The sequence below is a fragment of the Anser brachyrhynchus genome, assembly GCF_964034855.1.
Source record: "Anser brachyrhynchus genome assembly, chromosome: 1".
In the NCBI taxonomy this organism is placed as follows: Eukaryota; Metazoa; Chordata; class Aves; order Anseriformes; family Anatidae; genus Anser; species Anser brachyrhynchus.
Window position 1 is genome coordinate 205,731,118 of NC_137694.1, and position 20,803 is coordinate 205,751,920.

Genomic DNA, 20,803 nt, shown 5'->3' on the forward strand with positions numbered 1-20,803 from the left:
GGAGAAGGTAGATGCAATACTATACTATCTGATTGAATTCCTGCCTTTATTGAGGGATCTGTTAAATATCTTGCCCACATAAGTATCATCCTCTAAGGCAAAGCCTTGAGATTCTTTGTATCCTACTATGACCCTTACCACTATCACTATGTTTTGTTAAAGAAATTAACAGCTGTTTCTGCTTCTGTGGCTTTGAGAGTTATTTAGAAGGCAAGCACGTACGGGATAAGCAGATTCTCTGGAGTTCTTTTTTTTTTTTTTTTAAACCTAATTGAGAAAATAACACACACTAATCCTAAGAACCAATTTACCAGGTATTTTCAAGGATGCATAGCTTTGCTCTTTACATGTTCTTTAAATTATGTATCTAGCCAATTCCTACATTATATCTTCTATAATACAATTACAGGGAAAGAAAACAATTATCAACAGATTTTAAAGACCTGTGAAAACTAGGGCTTTGATAAGATGCTGCCAAAAGAAAACAAAATCAAGCATACAAGAAAAACCCAGCAATAAAAACAACCACCCCAAAACCACCTCCCCACTCCCCCCACCCTGATAAATGGAAGAATATAGAAAAATATCACGTTTGCTTTTTGATGGCATTTTCCATGGTATTCCTGTTTACACACTATTTTGTTCTAAATTTTCAAGAAGGAAATAGGATTTGAGACCATAAGAATTTTGATAGAAATTATAATAACATTTACAGTTTTGGTTCCAAATTCAACTTAAACTTTAAAAAAATGTTGATTTGCTATTGTTAAGAACACCTTTCTCTCTTGTAAGCTGCAGAACTCTATTTAGTTTAAAATTCACCTGTAACTAACCCACCCAGTTTGGTGCTTATTTTTTACTCCACCATTTTCCAGCTCCTATCATCCTCTTCATGACTGAGTTTTACACTGTACACCTTACCACTAGGGCTTTTCTGTGCTTTTTTGAACACAGTTTGAATGCACTGCTAGGCAAAGAACCTCAATCTAACATTGACTCCAGGGGGTACGCTGGAGTATATAGACTCTATTTAGCACCCTAGTAGAGTCCTGTCAGTGTACAGTTGCATATGTTTCAGAAATAGTTAATGTGGTCGCGATCCCTTTAGAGCAGCTCGCCTCCAGGATCCAGCTTGTTTGCTGCACTGTGTTTCATTACTCACTTTGACTTGTGCATTTTTCATATGTACACTCTCTTTTCCAGTGAACCATAAAAAGGGGGTTGCACAAATCACTTCTCCTAAGGAGCTCCTGTATCTATAAATCACATTTGCTAGTTAGCCATAGTATCTAGAGAGTAGATTTACCTAAGAAAATACAGTACAAGCAAAATGTTTGTCAAGCATAAGAGAATAATATAACAGGAATGAAAATCTGACAATTTCCAAAGCATACATTTGTGTCCCATAACAGCTGTTATTGCTTTTATTTCCACTTCAGGTAGGCTGCTTTTGTCTAACATATATTACTATTCTAAAATAATGTTTATTCCATGTGTGCTTCTTCTTGGCAATTGTCGTCAGTGAGCATGTATTTTTCACAAATACATTACTTTTTATTTTACTCTTGTTGAGGTTTTCTCCTTTCTTCCTCCACTATATTATAAGCAAACACGAAAAAGCTCAAGACTATCTATCCTGTAGGTTTCAAAAATCCTACAAAAATTACTTTGGCCATATGGAGTTCAGTCTCCATTTATGGAAGACTGATTTCCAATTAAGGCACTCTGATATATCATCTGGTAAACATGGAGAATTTGGGGGGTTGATCTCTGCTGACTCTGGTCACCATTAAAATAACATTTAACAACATCTGTTATGTTGTAGTAACCTGAAATACCCTGGTCCTCAGAACAGAGCGATAAAAATATTTCATTTAACAAATACAGCTTTCAAAAATGTCACCTTTTTAATTATGTCCAAGTAGGTAATCAATGCCTCAAAGTTAATCTAAGACAGAGGACACAGTTGGATCATTTACCTTGAACTCCTGCCTAATATAGGCTGTGGGACCTACTTAAATTATCTCTGGAGAAAAATACCATTTAATTCCACAGTGTCTCTTCTTTATGCAGAGCAATGACTGCAAAAAGGGGACAAAAGCCATGATGGGTCTTGCACTTTTCCCCCTTTTTATGAAAACTGAGCACACATCAATCTCCTTGCATTCCCAGAAAACTTCCGTTCTTCAAACAAAACCATATGCCTTCTTATCTGTAACGTCTTCTGCTTTTCATAAATTAAAGGAAGGACGCTATGAGCACACAGTCTGCCTTGCTGATCTCTCCACAATTAGCTACATCCTCAGCTATGTGTCACATATATATACTAATGTGGTTGAACGCGACCTTACCACCAAGATCCTGATGTCTCCCTTGTCGTTCTCAAAACGTCCAGTTTTGCCCTCTTACCAGATTAGTTTGCATTTGACAATATTTTTGCATTCATTAATATTCTCTATTTCTTAGTATGCATATTAAGCTTTTTTTTTTTCCTTTTAGCTGCTATCTTTCCTTCTGCGTAACACCGTTTTGCCTTTACTAAAACTTTCATCCAGTCCTCAATCACCATTGCTAATCTATTAGCATCTTTATGTCCAGTCTTAACCTGTCTAAATTCAACACAAAAACATCAGTTTCTGTTCTCTCCTTACAGGTAGGATGAAGGGCATTCTCTTAAAGGTTATTTCCCATGTAAATTCATGTTTTTGTTAGCAAGTCACCCCTTAATTTTCCCCACTAGGAAACTAAATTCATGAAGCTCCCTATGCCTCTCACTAAGAAACTATGTTTTCCAAACCGTCAGTAACCCTCAAGCCTCTCCTAAACACACTTCAGATATCAGTATCCTTTTCAAGTAATAGCAGAATTGAGCACAATATTCCAAAGGTTTTAAACATCAGGTCCCAAACCCTGCTGAACTCCACATCCCAAAAGCTGTTCTACCCCACAGCCCTTAGTTATGCATCTACAGTTTTCACTAGACCTTTGGCTACAGCACTGGACTGAAAATTTGTGTCTGGCTGGTGCCTGGCCAAGGAGGCCCAGGACGTTTTGCAAATTCATTGCTTTCCAAGCAGGGGTGCTTCATTTCATACACAGACTGCATTCCCTTTCTTGATGTATGACTTCAGATTTGGCCTTTTTAGAATACTTGACTGTGTTTCACCCAGCACAGTCCAGCACTCCTTTCATTCTGACCTACACAGACAGCAAGCAGGATGACTCACACCATCCCATTTGCACTTTTTAAGGACTGCCACAGCATTAATTCTCTTTCAATACTCTGAAATTTCTTCAGTACTCAAAGACCTTTAGAAAACTCAGCATGACAGATGCAGACACTGATCAACCAGCTCCTTTAGAAATCAGATAAGAATATCAAGGCTCTATCTCATTCACATAACTAATGATAGTTTTGAGCTTTATCCATTAGAATTACATTAGACTCGAAGTCCTCAATACATTTTGATTTATCTGATCTCTTTCCACCCATTTAAACTAGCATTGAAGTTTCAGGAAGATCATGGTTTTCTTCAGCCCTTTTAGACAGATATTTCTCTGCTGCTGGGAGAGATGAGTAATGGCATTGTTTGGAGGCAGAAAATCAGGGAAGACATTGATTTTTAATGGCTTTTGTTACTTCTGACTTTATAGCTTTAAGCTGATACAATTCCTTTTCACTGTAGGTCTATACATACACTTATGACTCAACTCATTTCTCCCTCAGCCCAATTATAATGAATACACCTAGGAGTGTCATACTCCTTTTCTAAGCTTTCCCTCAGAAAGGGACATCCCCCCCACCATTTGAATTATAACTACAGAGCTCTAGCTTTCCCATGAGAAAGCTTAATATGAAATCTCTAAGCATATTTGCTAAAATGTAAGCTCCGTAGGTACAGCATTTCTGTTTGTTTAACAGGTAGATTTAGATTAGATTTTCAGTAGAAATTCTTCACTCAGAGGGTGGTGATACACTGGCACAGGTTGCCTAGAAAAGCTGTGGATGCCCCATCCCTGGAGGTGTTCAAGGCCAGGCCGGATGGGGCTTTGGGCAACCTGGTCTGGTGGGAGGTGTCCATGCCCATGGCAGGGGGTTGGAACTGGGTGGGCTTTAAGGCCCCTTCCATCCCAAACTGTTCTATGATTCTATTTCAAAAATCAAAATATTTTTTCAATGTTCGGTATTTTAATTACCGTATGTGTTTATTGACAAAAACATGTACGAGTACCTCACTGTGCAATGCAGCACTATTTTTGCTTTGGAAATATAATAAATGTATCTATTTCTCAAGTATCTAAATTTACCTTAGAACTACCTTTACCAATATTTTGTATAAGATATCTTAATTTTAAATTATCTAAATATTACATTTCTCATTTCTAAATAAATAGTGGATAGGCAAGTGGACAGTGCATATATTTCAGCATTTTTAAACATTCAAAGGACTTTTCAAAGGTATAAAATTGCAATCTTCTTTCTAGCTATTCCTAAACTTCTGTAAATTTTGCACTATTAGAAAGACCCTTGATATCAGTGAAATAGGCACTTCTCACTGTGTACTCTTCAAAGTGTACCTCACTAAATGGGTAACTATATTACAGTTTAGGATGCATATATTTTCTTGCTACTTTTACAGCTGGCCTGCTTTTCTGTTCCTCAAGTTTCCCTACCATGAAATATGATAAAAACCCTAGGCACATTATCTTCATCATCACAGTTAAGAGAAATATTTGCACTCTGAAGCACTATTTACCATTGGTAAAAATGATAGTGTCAGGCTTATAATTTATTTTAGCACATTTTTTTCCCTATATAGTTTAATTCCCGTTAATTGCAATCTATCAACTAAACTTTCACAGTCAAAGTATGCTAACAGAGCCTCACTTCTGCTTGGCAGGTGAGGTATACGATGTGTGTACTGTGCTCTGAGTGCAATCAGTTAAACTCGACAAAATTAAAAAACACTTCAAAAAATAAATTATTCATAGAATTCAGTCAGAATTCATATATCGCATTAAGCTGCATAAGGTGACTTTCAAGCCATGCTTGAGACTCACCAGCTAGGTCACATTCTTAGTATAAAGCAGCACCTTGTAATATAAAACATGCGTAAGCAGCATACAATTGTTTTTCGACTACTTCAGCATACCTTCAGCTAAGTTACCTTAGCCATTTGACTTTTAGTTGCAATTTTAAACCGGGAAAAAATCTGAGAGGAAATGGTCTACATCATCTCTTTCCAAAGAGCTTCTAAGTGCTATAAAAGGGGCCGTTGCTCCTTCAAAATTACTTTGCAAAAAAGTATATCAGATCAGACCTTGCCCCTGTTTTGACAAGAAAGAGTTTTCTTTTTTTTTTTCCCCTTCACAGTATCAAAGAGAGAAGCTGTATGGTAGTTATAAGATGAAGAGAAATGATCTTCTGACTGCTTCAAATATAACTGCATAAGAAGAGAAAATATCTGCAATGCTGCATACAAACAGGAAATCAGGCATTTTTATTGTGATATGCTATTACTATGTTACGATGCATAGCAATGAAGTTGTGGAATCCAGGCTGGGTAAAACAGTGAATTATTTCCTCCCTTTTTTTTCCATCTCCCCTTTTTTTTCCATTTCTCTCCATCTCTGCAATGCCATTCACTACCAAAGTGGCATACTGATTCCTCAAGGTTGAGTGGCCCTAATTTATGCATTACAATTGATTTTAAATTAATAACAAAAATGAAAGGCAATTTTCTGCAATGGAAAACATTGCTTTTTCTGAAGAGACAAATCCAGCACATCAAAGATGCCTTTTAAAAAGTCCTGCCTCGAAAATGACCATCTTTGCTGCACGATGATTACTATCATTTCCAGAATAATTCAATTTCTACCAGTAAATTGAGGTTCTTCTTTCTCATTTCTTTAAATGTACATATTATTTTAAATCTACATATTATTTGCCAGTGCCAATTGCAAAACTAAGTGAAAACTGAGTTGAACCACTGCTTTGTAGCTCTTTAGTTTGTCATTTCTTCTTGCACTGCTTTCTTAGTCTTTCTCCAAAAAGATTCCTACATACTTTTCCAGAATAGTCAGCATCTCAGACACGTCACTCTTAGTGTACACACACTCTCATATTAGTGTTCCAGCAGCTTTTATTCAGAAACAGTAAGTCTTCTTTGAAGTACGTAGCCTACATTCACATTTGCAGCTTTGCTCATTACTGACTAGAGCTGATTGATTTGAAGTATCGCAGGATGGAACATTTCAGGTTTGCTTGGGTGATACATTTAGGTTTTCTACTAATAGACTTTTTATGTCAATTTGGAAAAGCAGAACTGTGCAGAGCAAAATACATTTGTTTGCAGTTTGTGAAAATTGGGATGTTATCCAAGCTCTTATAACACCCCTAAATCTGAGCTAAGCTCTCAAATCAATAAGGGACTTATTCCCACAAAATTTCTAGGCTATATTATTGCCTATTAACAGCTGAAATGCTAAGTGCAAGGAAAAGGTCTGCTTTCCTGCATCAGCCCAGAGGGCTAGGACATACAGCTCCAAAAGCCTGTCCTATTTCACAGTGCTAAACTTTTTTTCATTAGACCGACGTTATCTCCTGCACCCTTAACTATTCAATTCAGCAACTGCAATATTCTGTAAGTTTAGTTCTGCAAGTGTAACTCTTTAAAACTTAACTCTCTAAACTAGCCCCTGTAAAAGCTGTAAAATAAGCCCATGTGTGATCTGCACCTAGAGAGTGATGGGACAAGACACCCTGTGATGCTTACTGCTCTCTTTACACTATAAAGGCAGTCTCACAACCAGCCTGGATTAGATGCTCACCTTCCAAACACCAAACAGGAGTGATATAAAGCTGGCCTTGGACTTCATCAGTTAAAGATAATACAGTAAATAAGCTGAAAGACCACATGCTAGAGAGCTACATCTAAAGTAAATGGAATTTTCAGGTGAAGTTGTAAATAATAATAATAGTAAAACCAGCAGAGTTACTTGCTGCAAATGATCTAGTGAGAGGAAGCAAGTTAGGAAGTTAAAAAAGGCACGAAATGAGTGATAGTACCTGAAAGCGTAGCCAGATGGGTGAGGGAGAGGATTGTCCCTCTCTACTCTGCTCTCATGAGACCCCACCTGGAGCCCTGCATTCAGCTCTGGGGCTCCAGAGCAAGGAGGACATGGAAGTATTACAGTGAGTCCAGAGGAGGGCCACAAGGATGATCAGAGGGCTGGAGCACCTCTTCTGTGAAGACAGGCTGAGAGATTTGGGGTTGTTCAGCCTGGGACGAGAAGGCTCCAGGGAGACCTTACAGCGGCCTGCCAGTACCTAAAGGGGGCCTACAGGAAAAGCGGAGGGACTCATGGCTTTAAACTAAAAGACGGTAGGTTTAGATTAGACATTTGGAAGAAATTCTTCACTCAGAGGGTGGTGAGGCACTGGGAGAGGTTGCCCAGAGAAGGTGTAGATGCCCCAACCCTGGGAGTGTTCAAGGCCAGGCTGGATGGGGCTTTGGGCAACCTGGTCTGGTGGGAGGTGTCCCTGCCCATGGCAGGGGGTTGGAACTGGGTGGGCTTTAAGGTCCCTTCCAACCCAAACCATTCTGTAATTCTATGAAAAATAAAATGTCAATATAATAATTTAAAAGAAACAGCAGCAGACCACTGCCTCTGGGCAGCTCTGACTTGCATGAAAGAACTTTTCACATAATAGATAACTTAAGGTCTCAGTGATCTTGGTAAAGTTGAAGGGATAACTGTCAAGTAAAGATAAGCACAGATATATATTTTTTTCCCCTGTACTCACATAGGCGGCTTTTAAACTTTTAAATAACAGCTGTTTACCCTTTCAAATTTTCTTCATTTTTAATATACATCGTTACTATTATTTGTTTTCCTGTAGTTGATTTTTAATTCTTCTCTATTGTTTTCACAATACTTTCTAGTATTGCGTTAGTGCCTTCTTTCTAGTATCTATTCTACTGACATGCTCTCCCTGAACAAATTCCCTTCTTGTGATTCAGTATATTGGAAAATGACATTTCTTATACTCCTATGAGAGGGAAAAGGATCAGTGTGTTGAGTGACTCTTATTAAATTAGAAAAAATACATCAAAATATCCAATTTTCTTTTCCTGTTTGAGCAGCAGTCAAAGCTCCAAATTATTTTGAAAATGCTAAAATACCACATTGATCTTTCACAACAGTATATTCAGTAATTTAAAATTTCTCACACAACAGAAAAACTCTGATAAACTTTCCCATGTTAATTCAAACTATAAATATCCCTCCAGGGTTTAAACTGGACCTACAGACCTATTGAAACAAATAGTGAACCCCTCACCTAAAAAAAAAAACAGAAGCCACTACACAAATTACTAAGAATAGTGAATATATAGACCTTAAAAATAAATACACAAATGCATAAAAGTCTAATGCATAGTAATAAAAATATTCTTTGCCTTGGAAAGCTTAAACCATCAAATGTAATTCCAAACTATATTTTTTTCTACCTGAAATATAAAGCTATTACACATGCATGGGAGACATCCTTCACTGAGAAAATGCCCTCAGAGGAGTCTAAATGGCACACTGCTTCAATGTAGTGATAAATCCAAGGAAATACATTATTCTGATTTAACTGAGCTAGCATCCATGCAATGTGTTTCAGACATCTAGACTTAAATGCAAGATTTGAAGGTAAGAATGTGAAAATATGAATACATTTGATAGGCACACAGAGGGAGCTAAATGTATAGTATTATTTCAGCTTCTTTTCCTAATCACAGTGTAGCTATAAACAGTAGCCATTAAAATGTTTTCCTTTGTCACTTACATCCTCTTCCCCTCCTTCATCTCCCTGTTTAGGAGGCTTTTAGGAGGCATCTCCCTGTTTAGCGGCTTTTCTGAGTATCGGGATGAGAAGTGCTCCCACTCTCCAGCCGGGAAAGGATGCACCCTTTAAGCAACTGTAGCAATGATGAAATATAGGACAAATCTTGCTTGTAAACACAGACTCCATGGAAAGCCACATGCTTTTTTAGCCCTTGGCTTGGATAACTCCAATTATTCTGGCAGCACATATTCTGAATCAGTCCATTGTCCCTATCTGGATAGGACAGATTAGTCCTCCCAGTCCTGTCACTGCTTTGGGGAAAACTGGGACAACTCACCTATTCCACTTCACCACACTCCCAACATGTAGAGGTGCAATAAATAAAACATATTTTGTACACCTAAGAGGGATATCAAATATATAACATCAAAAGCTGTTACTTCACTTTCCCAGCCAATAGTCTTCAGTAAGGCAGTAAGGTGGGGTTTTGTAGTTTCCAGTTTCAGATACCCAATGTGGAGAAGGACAGCTAACACCACTGGGCAGCAACTTCTGTCCCTCCAAATGTAAAGCCTGCACCCCCACCCCCACCCCCCCCATTCCTCCCTCCTGTTTTTTCTGCCTTTCCAGAAGGCATATACCAGACTGGCACACCTTGTACCTCTGTTGAGCACAGGTGGAACAGGCCCCCGTACGACATGCACAGCTCTACAACCAGAATAGTTTCAGCATAATGACTCTCTGACAGAACAAGAACAAAGAACAAAGTTTTCCAGTGAATAATTATATTTTGGGTGCCAAATTAGGGCTGCTTTGAGGTGACAGAAAGTCACATGCTCTGGGTGAGTAATGTTACAAAAAAATCAGGCTGTTCCAAGGAATCTTAATTTAGGTCATTAAACTGAAGCAACCAAATTCTGTAGTTGCCTTGGAAAATGTTGACCTGGTATTTCTGTGTCACATTAGCAGGACTGTACACCAGGTTCCTTTATCTCCTTTCATCAGCTTGCTCCTGCGCAACCTAAGGTCAAACAAAATCTAATAAGGCATAAGAGACGAAAGGAGAAGACAGACCTTGCCTAAACCATTGCGTCAACCAGCCAGAAAGCCTGCCCTTTCCAATGTCCAAAGACATCTCTGAAAGTGAACAACAGCCACTGGTGCAACCAGTTATCAGGAGCATAATCTTCTGTATCTCATAACTGAGATATAATTGGAGCTAGAAAGCATAAGAGAACTTCCCACAAAATGTTTGCATGCACTAAACATGTATTTTCAAGGAACTTTCTTATTTTTTTTTCATTTTGCAGAACATTATTTTACAGAGAGAGAAATACACTGCTTTTCTGTTGGTTTCCTACAGCTCCATACATAGATACTTCTGCCTTTTCTTGTAGGCAGAATGTGCTGGCCACTTTCAGGAAAAAAATCCCATGGGAGAGTTTTATCGTATTCAATATTCATAGATCACTATTTTACTATAAACCTGATATAAACTGGTCAATAAGAAGGATTTTGCATTTGAATGATAATTGATTTCAGTTTGAGTGCTAGAAGAATAACTACCACTCACTATCAGGAAGCAGACAGGCCCTAGTAAAGAAAAAATGCAATAAGGGCACCCAGTTAGAAAGACCTCAGAAGGGAAGAAAACATTACAGTTCTGCAAAAACAAACACTCAGAGAGCAACACTGTGTTTGGAAGAGCTCTACAGGCACCTGAGGGACACTCATGTTAAAAGATTTACTTTCTCCTGTTGGAAGATGTCAGACCACTCCACTGGGGTTGCTGATGGTCTTGTATTGATTCATGCACTCTGGGTTCTCAAAAGGCACACTTCTATGGCTTATGCTTTTAAACTTTGAAAATATCTTCACCTAGGGCCCTTTCTTGACCAATCCCTTCCAGCCTGTTGTTTTTGAACTAAATAAAAGGGGCTTTTCCTGGTACTGCACTGTCCTATAATATCATTCCTGAGAGGTCAAAGCACGCTGCTGCAGGAACAACCAATATCTAAGACCTCAGAAAAAGCAGAAAGCAGATACGTTACTGACTAATAGTGAAAAATTTATTTCCCAGACATGTAAGCAAACAGTGATCTCAACCAAAACAAGAGCAACAGATATAAAAATAAGACATTGAGTCAAATTAAATTCCTTGTGTCATTTGAATACAATCCAGTTCCCAATGCTCTTTAACATTCAGGGAAAGGTACCTCTTTATCCTTTTGTGAACTGCATTTTCACCAAGGAAATGACTGGTGAAAACAGCATAGTTACTAGTACAGTAGTAATTACCTATAAGGGGTCCAAGGAACAAGTAAATAAAAACCCAGGCTTGAAATAAATTCGTTTCTCTAAACAGTCTATCCCACAAAAAAGTTATATATTTTTACTTCTATACAGATACAGAATAAAAATAAATGTTGGAACATCAAATGATTTGGTGAAAACAGCTTTACTAACCATAAATGTCCTATTTCTCTTAACATCTGAAGAATAGACAAAGTTAGATGAGCAAAGAAGTACTGAGATCTGAACTCAGACGCTGAACTTGGCATGAATTCAACATGAAACATGAAGCGAATCACTGTCTTCTCTACTCTTTGAATATAATAGAATTGAACTGAATCAAATAGTTAGTTGGAAGGGACCCTCAGAGATCATCAAGTCCAACCGCCTGACCCCTTCAGGGCTAACCAAAAGCTAAGGCACATTCCTGAGGGCACTGTCCAAATGCCTCCTGAACACTGACAGGCACGGGGCACCAACCACCTCGCTAGGCAGCCTGTCCCAGCGTCTGACCACCCTCACGGCACAGGAATTTTCCCTCATGCTCAGGCTGACCCTCCCCTGGCACAGCTCTGTGCCGTCCCCATGTGTCCAGCCATCGGTCCCAGGGAGCAGAGAGCGGCACCTCCCTCGGCGCTTCCCTCCTCAGGGGGCTGCAGGGCGCAGTGAGGGCCTCTCCTGACTGGGCACCCCAAGGCTCCTCAGCCTGTCCTCGCAGCACATGCCTTCCTGCCCTTTTACCAGATTTCTTGCCTTCCTCTGGATGCTTTCCATTACCTTGACATCCTTTTTATATTGTGGAGGCCAGAACTCCACACTATATTCAAGGTGAGGCCACACCAACACTGAATATAGTGTAAAATTCACCTCTTCGGTCTTCTTTAAGGTAACTATTGATATTGGCTGACGTTCCATTAACTTTTATGAAAACTCCCTCTTCAGCATGTGCTTTAATAAGGAGTCAATCAATTAAAACTTTCCTCTAGCTTAGAGAAGTCAGCTAGGCTTTGTCACATTCTATTCAGTTCTCTCTTACACTGAGCACTGATTTATTTACCAGTGCAAATCAGTCTCTTGATAGCACTGGATACATTTTTCAAGTCATGCAGTCATGGAATACTAACACCACTGCACTAATATGTCATTTTACATAGAATTTCCTTTTTACAGTGTCTTTAATATTCAAGGTAGAGCCAAGTAATGGCTTATTTTAAGGAATTTTGTCTTAAGTGTGCATTTGGGCACCGTAGCCTATTACAAATTGCCAAGTCTTAGTCTACACCTGGATCTGCATTTTATGCCTGCAAGTTGGCAGAGAAACTCTCATGCTCTCTGAAGTAGTTGAAGGAAATAAAACTGCCATTTTTAAAAAATAAAAGTGAATTTGAATTCTCTTAACTGTGTAATTGCGTTACCTAAGTAGACTCTCATGAGAGCTCTAAGTGAGCTCGTATTTAACAGTGATCCTTGTGGATACAGGGACTAGTGAGAATATCTCATGAGTGGTTGGTACAGCTGAAGAAGAGCAAAAGAATAAAAATATGTCAGTGGATGAGGGGCTGGCAATGTCCTTAACTCTTGGAACAGCACTGACCACAGCTTTAGGGTGAATCTGCCCCAAATTTATCCTCTTTGTGAACTCTTGTTGAAGCCTTCTAAGTTCAAAACCCCAGGTTTTGTTAAACTGTAAACTAGGACACAACATTTTAAATAGAAACAATTGAACATTTTTTTTCATAGACAGTAAAATACAAAATCTTTCTACACAAGCCCACTGCATTCTCACAGTCATTTCTTGGTAAACCAACTGGATCTTAGGTACCTTAAAGGAGGCTGTAGCAAGGTGGAGGTTGGTCTATTCTCCCACATGCCTGGAGACAGGACGAGGGGGAATGGGCTAAAGTTCTGCCAGGGGAGGTTTAGGTTGGATATTAGGAAGAACTTCTTTACTGAAAGGGTTGTTAGGCATTGGAATGGGCTGCCCAGGGAAGTGGCTGAGTCACCATCCCTGGAGGTCTTTAAAAGACATTTAGATTTAGAGCTTAGTGCTATGGTTTAGTGGAGGACTTGTTAATGTTAGGTCAGAGGTTGGACTAGGTGAACTTGGAGGTCTCTTCCAACCTAGATGATTCTGTGATTCTCTGTGATTCTGTGATTCTGTGAAACTTGATGACACTCAGCAAGCTTTACTCCGTTCAACTCCTTGGCCCCTAAGTGGTGTTTCCTTCTGGCATTTCCAAGACCCCACTGGTCTGCTCCCCAGCTCCACATGGGACACATTCTGCCAACAATCACATAATGGTTACCCCAAGGGATAGAGCCATTTTTTCTTTCTGCGTTGAGTATCATATCTAAGGAAGTAGCTCTCTTCAGGAATACGTCCTACAGAATCATGTCACCTCTGGATGAATGTGACTTCCTACAATTAAATTAAAGGTGTCTTTAGCTAGTCTATGGAGATTGGGAGATGCTGTTATATAGTCAATCCCTTACTGCCTTGCCTTTTATTATGCCACAAAAAAGAAAGTGGAAAAAAGTGCAAAAGGCATAATATACCATAAATCATTTTATCTTTTACATTGTAAAATCCATTAAATTATATTGACTATTTCAAAATGTGGATAAATGTCATTGAAGAAAATATTGGATAATTTTTGGGATGCATAATTATGTAACTTGGATAACTGGGCTAAATTGGAAAGTTTATTACCAACTGTTTGATATGGGAAAACTACATTTTTCTCTCTCATCCGGAGCAACCTTAAAACATTTTACAGCTTTTAAATACAGAGAGATTTTCCATCTAATTTCTAAAAAAAAAGTTTTGTGGAAGAAAATGGGTAATCAACATGGAGAATGTCTTTCTTCTGAAAATGCTGTTAGTCTAACATAAATGACAGCTATTTAAAAGCAATCACTTGTGTTTTATATCTCACACAAAAACCAGCAGACGCAGTATCCTGCCTTTGAGACAAAACACTGATACATGTGACAGAACATTTCAAGCAGTAATAATCAGAAGCCACAGACTCAGCAATGGAGAATGGAGCAATGGAGAACTGAAATCATTAAAATCTGTAGCTTTTTCTGCCATTGTTTATCAGTATTTAACTGATATTATGTGGTATTATATGATGAATAACCATTTATGTGCATCAGACAGGTACAGTAGATGCAAGTCACATTGGTTTTGCAGCATGTACACTGATAAGTTACACATCTATTAAAAATGAAGCGGTTTTCAAAATATCACCCAGGAGGCATGTGTTCTGTTCAGTGACCTTTGGAAACTGTAGTCCAATGAATAACTACTGATGCGCAAATAACTTGAAAGACAGTAGATAAAAGTGCCTATAACCTTATACATTATCTGTTATGAGGTGGCTGTGGTAAAAAGATATATTGCTCTTTTGTAATTTGCCTGAGTGAGCAAATCAATGAGAATATAAGCTTGTATCCCTATAAGTTGAATGATTATGAAATTCATTATCCTGGACAATTAAAAATATAACATTCAGAAAAAGTGCAATGAATTGTATAATCTAAGTATCTAATTTAATGGTAGTTTGCTACCTTACAGGCATTTGCTCATATGCCATCAGTCACATTTTGATAAATCTGGCTTTGCATTCGAACATTTTATGTAGGAAGAAGGCTAACTGTGTTTGCTTCAAGATTATAACATTTAGTATTACCAACATGTTGGTAGAATACTGAAGGCATTCAGCAATAACAATCTTGCATCCACTAACAATCCTTGTAAACACTACGATACATGACAAAGCTTAGACTTTCTTGCTCACACAATATGCTGCCCATCTGGTCTTGGTGTTATGGCAAAGAAAGTCCGCAGTCTAAAGAAAACAGTTATGTAACCAAAAGGCAAGGAAAAAACACCAAATCTAGGAAGATATGATGCAATGTGATCTGTAAATATACTTCTTTCTTGTGCTACACTTAAACCACGCTACTAACAAAGCCTTTACTGTGAGTCCTGCTTATACCTCACGTAACTCAGACTTGTCTTTGTAAAGGATATAAAAATATCCTTTACATGTAGACATGGTCTGCAGCTTTTGTCACTAGAACATTAAAAACACTACTTCCATTTTTATTTTATAACTTAAGACTACACATCCTCTATTATCATGCAAGGAAATCAAGGAATTTAAAAGAGAAAAGCTCCTACAATTCCAGGTCACAGTCTAAAAAGCGAGTTACCACATTACATGGGCTCTTCCCAATGATGAAACACCTAGTCAAGCACTGACATAGTTATGAGGAAGAAAAGCATTCTGGATACCGGTCTGTAATTAGCTACACCTGAAACATCTTAAAAACATGACAAGCTTATCCTGTTGTATCATTCACTTTTTCACACTTTAGAAAAAAAAAGTGGACATCTTTATTCAAAATGGAAAATATTTTATTCTTAATTGCTTTTAATTTCATAAGTAACTGCATTATTTTTATTACAGATTACTTTTTCCTATAAGAGAAGAATAAACTACACCTACCCTTTCCAATGTAATTTCTTCAAATTCATATTCAATTTCCGTTCCATTGACCTAAAGAAAATAAAATCAGAAAATCACTTAAATGCACACAGAAGGTAATTTGGTAGTGATATTGAACGGGTATTTAAGTATAGTCAGTTTACTGAAACACATTTTTCAACATACTGGTTAGATGGTCTAAATTATAGACTTGGCCTCCCTGTGTCTTGAATGGCATGTAATCAAGTCTACAAACTTAAAAACAGTAAAAGTCAGTAAGTAATGCACAGAGATAGTGGATAACTAAGGCACTTACATAACATGAGTGACATTTTATACAGCATGTTTGTGGACTTTATGCAAATATTTAAATAGTTTCTCAGGAAATAGTTTGCATGTCAAAAACAGAAGACGTGTTCCTAAAAATTATTCTCATAAGTGGAAGAGGGATTAATTATTCATTACCTTCCAAACTCCAATTTATTTTGCAATACAAAACCAAACAGGAAATTTGTGGTACTTATGTAAAAATCACTCGCTGATACATATACTGAAATATATCTAGTTTACTATATTAACCTAGGGCAAGAACACAACTGAGGAACTTTGCAATAGACAGCTGAATATCAGAAAGGCACAGAATGTTAATGCAATTCTTATGCTGCGTTTCAGTGTCAAAATAAATTAAACTACAAAATCTAGAACACTAAAATGGATTGCACTGGACAAGAAATCTATCCAATGAAGATGTGATACTGATTTAAGCAGCATTCTGAAACCTTGTTCCACTCTAACATGGATTTTTTCTGTCCCTGTAGGCAACCCACTTAATATCCCTTTCTAAGTTTCCTAATTTCTTAAATGGGTAGAGTGCTGCATCTGAGAAAGCTACAAAAGCTGACAACATTGTAATTAAACTGCACAGTAATTATTAGTCAAAAATAAAAGATGTTGCCCATAAATCACACTGTTTTATAGTTTTTGTGATGTTAGGGTATTTCCTGGAAAATAGTTGTGCTCTAGTGTTTTCCTTAATTTATACTTAACAAAAAATATTTTTCTTGTAAGAACAAAAATGAGATGAAGCATTAGTATTGACCTAATCTTGGAGGAACAATTTTGTTATTTTTCAGAACAACAACATTTAGTGCTCCTCTCTGCTCTTAACTGTTAATTCTTCTACATTAGCTTTCTAGCTGCAATCAGAAAATACTATATACAAATCACTCTTTTTCTAGTCAATCACCTCCCAAATGTAATTAGGTACTTTTGTTGTGAATATTATAACTAGGTACATATATCTTCCAAACAAAAGCTTCCTGTAAAAGCTAACAAAACTATTTAACTTGTGTATAATTCAAGATTTGATAGACATTAAATCAAAAATAGAAATACAATCCCCAGAACTTGTGTTCAAAAGGAAAGAGAGAAAGGGAGAAAGATCCAAACAAATAACCCATGCTTAGCAATGAAATGCAAACACAGCATCAATGAATAAAATACAAATACTTTAATCTGGTAATCACATTACATGACACCAAGAACAGACATGAACAGAAAGTTTCCTATATTTTCCTGTTTTATCCTGGTTTTATCCCAGGATATTTTCCTGTTTTGTGTTATAACTTTAATGCTTTCTGCATAGTCTTTTATTAATATAGGCAACTAACTAGGTATGAACAGCTTTATAGCTATTCCATTTTTTGTCCTTTCTTGTCTAATGATAATGAAATCAAAGCTATCTATATGTCTCTGTTTTCATGAACTTCTTTTTTATCTTAGGCTGGTGGATAGCTCTGATCTATGTCTTCAATTCCTCAGTCTTGCTCTATAAAGCTGTCTTTGCTTCACTGCTTATAATCACTTTTCCTTTGCATTAAAAACTCGTTAGTGCAGCAAAATGGGAAAAAGAGGGACATGATAAGTGAGCAACCTCTGTATAAAAATGAAAGGAGAAAACACAAGCTGAATACTCAACTTGTATTTGCACACAAACAATATCTTGATTATGATCATCTGAGGAGTTCCTTTTATCATCCACAGTCACAACCCCAAAAAGGTTCAGTTCAAATCTCCATTAATCACAGCAGAGATCCATTATCAGATTCCATAGCAGCAGGGATGATATGGATTAAAAGGCTGATACTGCCCTTTCTTGCTGGTTGCTCAGAAGACCAATGCAGTTATTTCGTAAAGGATCAGTTAAGGGATTGCACCTACCTGAGGCAGGTGGAATGATGATGCATGCAGTACCATTCGTTAGCAGCACCACTTTATTTCATATTTAGACTCTCTGGCTGTGCCTACACTGCTAAATTAGAGTCAATTTTCAGCCAAGTCTCAGTGCTTAAGGCTGTTTCTGTCTGGAGACTGCTGGAAACAAATAGCCCAGGAATGAGCCAACAGTTAAGCAGGAGGAGAATCATGGCTCCATTGCTGAAACTGGCTTGTCGCTCCTCTTATTTAGCAGCATACAGGCATACCCTTTGTTTTCTTCTAGAGTAACTTGACAGCCTCTGGCCTGACAAGACTCCTGAAAATGTTGTCTGAACACTTCCAAGTCTGAACTTCCATTTCTTGCAAGAAGTGGGAACCTTTTCCTATGTCTCTCTTTACACAAATTTTCTGATTACTACTTTTAGATCAGGTTGCCCAGCAAGATTTGCTGGGTTCTGCATGACTTTAGATAGCTATGAAAAATTCCAAGCTGTTTCATATGGTTTCTTCTTCTTCCCCTCCACAGACAAAGAAATCACAAGCATTTCCAAGTTGGTCTGGGAATATTATTTCCCATCTCTCAGATGTGCAAGGTTGACAACAAATATCCCTAATCTCAACTAAATTTTGATATCTATAATACTGAAATGTGAGGTAGTCATCTAGCTCTCTTTACATTCAGTGAAAAGAAACAGACACTTCTAGGTCTTAAGTCATTTCATCTGACAGTAGAAGTCGCAGATGGGTTATGTGAACTGTGCCCCTGAGGTTTCCTTTCACTGAGTACAGAGTCTAAATATGAAGCATGAAGTTTGGTAAGCACTTGCCTTAAAACTGCTTTCTTTGAAATAGTCCTAACTCTAGGCTGATAAAAAGTCCTACCTAAGAGACGCCATATTTCTTTTATGATTACACACCAGTGAAAGGCCAGATCTCTGGTTTAGCAGCTTTTCCAATTGTTTTAGGGGGTTTGTCTGCACCTGTAACTAGCAGCACATATACAAGGATATTCAGCGCCTGCTCCCACAAGCCCAACTTGTTAGGATGTCCATATGGAACAATTCAGTCCCTTCCCTTCTCCTAAAGCCCACAGCCAACGTACACTGCTGTTGACTTCCCTCTCTGGTTTGGGACACTGATGTCCTCTCTTTGGAGAAAGTGCTCAACAGCACCTGTGACAGTAACAGGCCCAGGGGAGGGCAACACCTTTTCTCAGAAGACTGGCAGAGAGAGTAAGGAGCACAAGTTGGGGTGTATGGGAGGATGTAATCAATCACTTTCATTCTTCAAGGCACCTCAGTCAGGAACACACAAAAAAAAATGTTGGTGGTGCAGATAAATACGCAAAGAGATACAGCATGAAACCTTGAGATAACCTCCGAGAGCCTTTGATGCTCTGTTTTTCAGCAACAGCATTATCAACATATGCTTCTGATGAAAGCAGATTTCTCAATTTCCCGGTGTTAAATATGTTTGTGATCCAGAGGGTGACAGGGCTTTCAGCCCCTTTAGAATAAGTTACCACACTCAATTAAGTCCAAGTGCTTGAAGTAACTGCTTGCAAATGCAAGGTAGCAATTGCCTTTCATTTACAGCTGCATCTGTTATACTGGAGGACTCTCCCCAGCTTTTGACAAGACCATTTCTTTAAGAGATGTAATGTATGGCAACTATCTAGATTCCAGGATTCAAAAGAGATTTCCTGGTGAAGGTCTAATCACTACTAGAGACTACAGCAGACCCCATATCTTCCTAAGAAGAAGGTACTAAAAATCTTCAGAGGACACTTTCTTTCAGGTGAGTGAGAAATAAGAAACATGTTAAAACAGGTTCTCTACATATAGTTTTGTAGGCAAAATTGAAATAAAGCTGAGCACACAGGACACCAAAATAAGGATCTGAAAAATTTGGATTAATTTGTTCCTTTACACGAAGAATTTTACCCTGATTTTCCAGGAAGTTTGTCTTTTTTAGCACAGTTTAAGAATTACATATGAAGTTGAAATAGTCCCTTACAAAAATCAGCTCTTCAGATTTATGACAGATTCCCAAAACCATAAGAATAACATTCTGTTGAGTTTATCATTTTCACATACTACATCACTTTCTTAATACTGTAATAGGTATGTTTTTTCCACTTAATAATAATTTGATATTGTTTTTATACTTCTGAAATTATTTGATGTGATACACTTGTTTACACTGAAACAAATAAGCATTGCCTAATTCTTTCTTGCTATACTTCTACAGTACATCCACCCATTCAGTTAAAGATGTCATGATATGAATTTTAAAGATAAGAACTGTATTACAATATGGCAACAACATCAAAACACTCAGACTTTATACAACTGTAATATTGAGAGACCACTGTACCTATTCTTTCTAATAAAATTGATGCAATTAGAGCTGTTTGTTATGCTTAGTCTTCTTTTCAGTAAGAGATTCTATTGCCTAAAAATTACATCTGTAGACTCATATTACAAACAAAACCAATTTTAATTATATTTAATTGGATATTATTTTTCAGCTGTCTCTGAGAAAGAAGACTGCTGCTTCTACTTTTATTATCACACACACATAGGAAGATAACTACACCGCCACTGATTTTCAGTCAACATGCAATTTTGATTCTTCTGCCTGTACAGTTTCATCAGTTACCTAACTACCCAATCCTCAATAGAATATATGATTGCCGACTCCCTGACTTATAAGTAACCTAGGACATATTTGTCCTTTAAAAATTTCCAATTTGTGGCATAATTAAGACAGTCCATTTTACATTCAGGAAACATCAAGGCCATTTGGGGAATTTAACAAGTACAGGATTTAAACAGCCCTGCATGATTTCTGTGATATCAAGAAGACCAAAGAGTGATCTTTATTTAGCTCTCAGTTGTCTCCAGTTGTAAGTTATTTCTTCATTATGTGAAAAAGCTCCCTTACTGTTTTCAAGAAACCT

At 37.6% G+C, this 20,803-nt stretch overlaps 1 protein-coding gene across 32 annotated transcripts in view; it reads right to left on the reverse strand.

Annotated features, from left to right (window-relative positions):
* DLG2 (discs large MAGUK scaffold protein 2) overlaps positions 1-20,803 on the reverse strand; it is a 1,042,459-nt gene that overhangs the window by 380,585 nt on the left and 641,071 nt on the right. For all 32 annotated transcript variants that reach the window (XM_080581564.1, XM_080581542.1, XM_080581576.1 and 29 more), the window contains one exon: positions 15,646-15,696. In XM_080581564.1, coding sequence (XP_080437690.1) covers positions 15,646-15,696 — 51 coding nt within the window. The remainder of the gene's footprint in view (positions 1-15,645; positions 15,697-20,803) is intronic.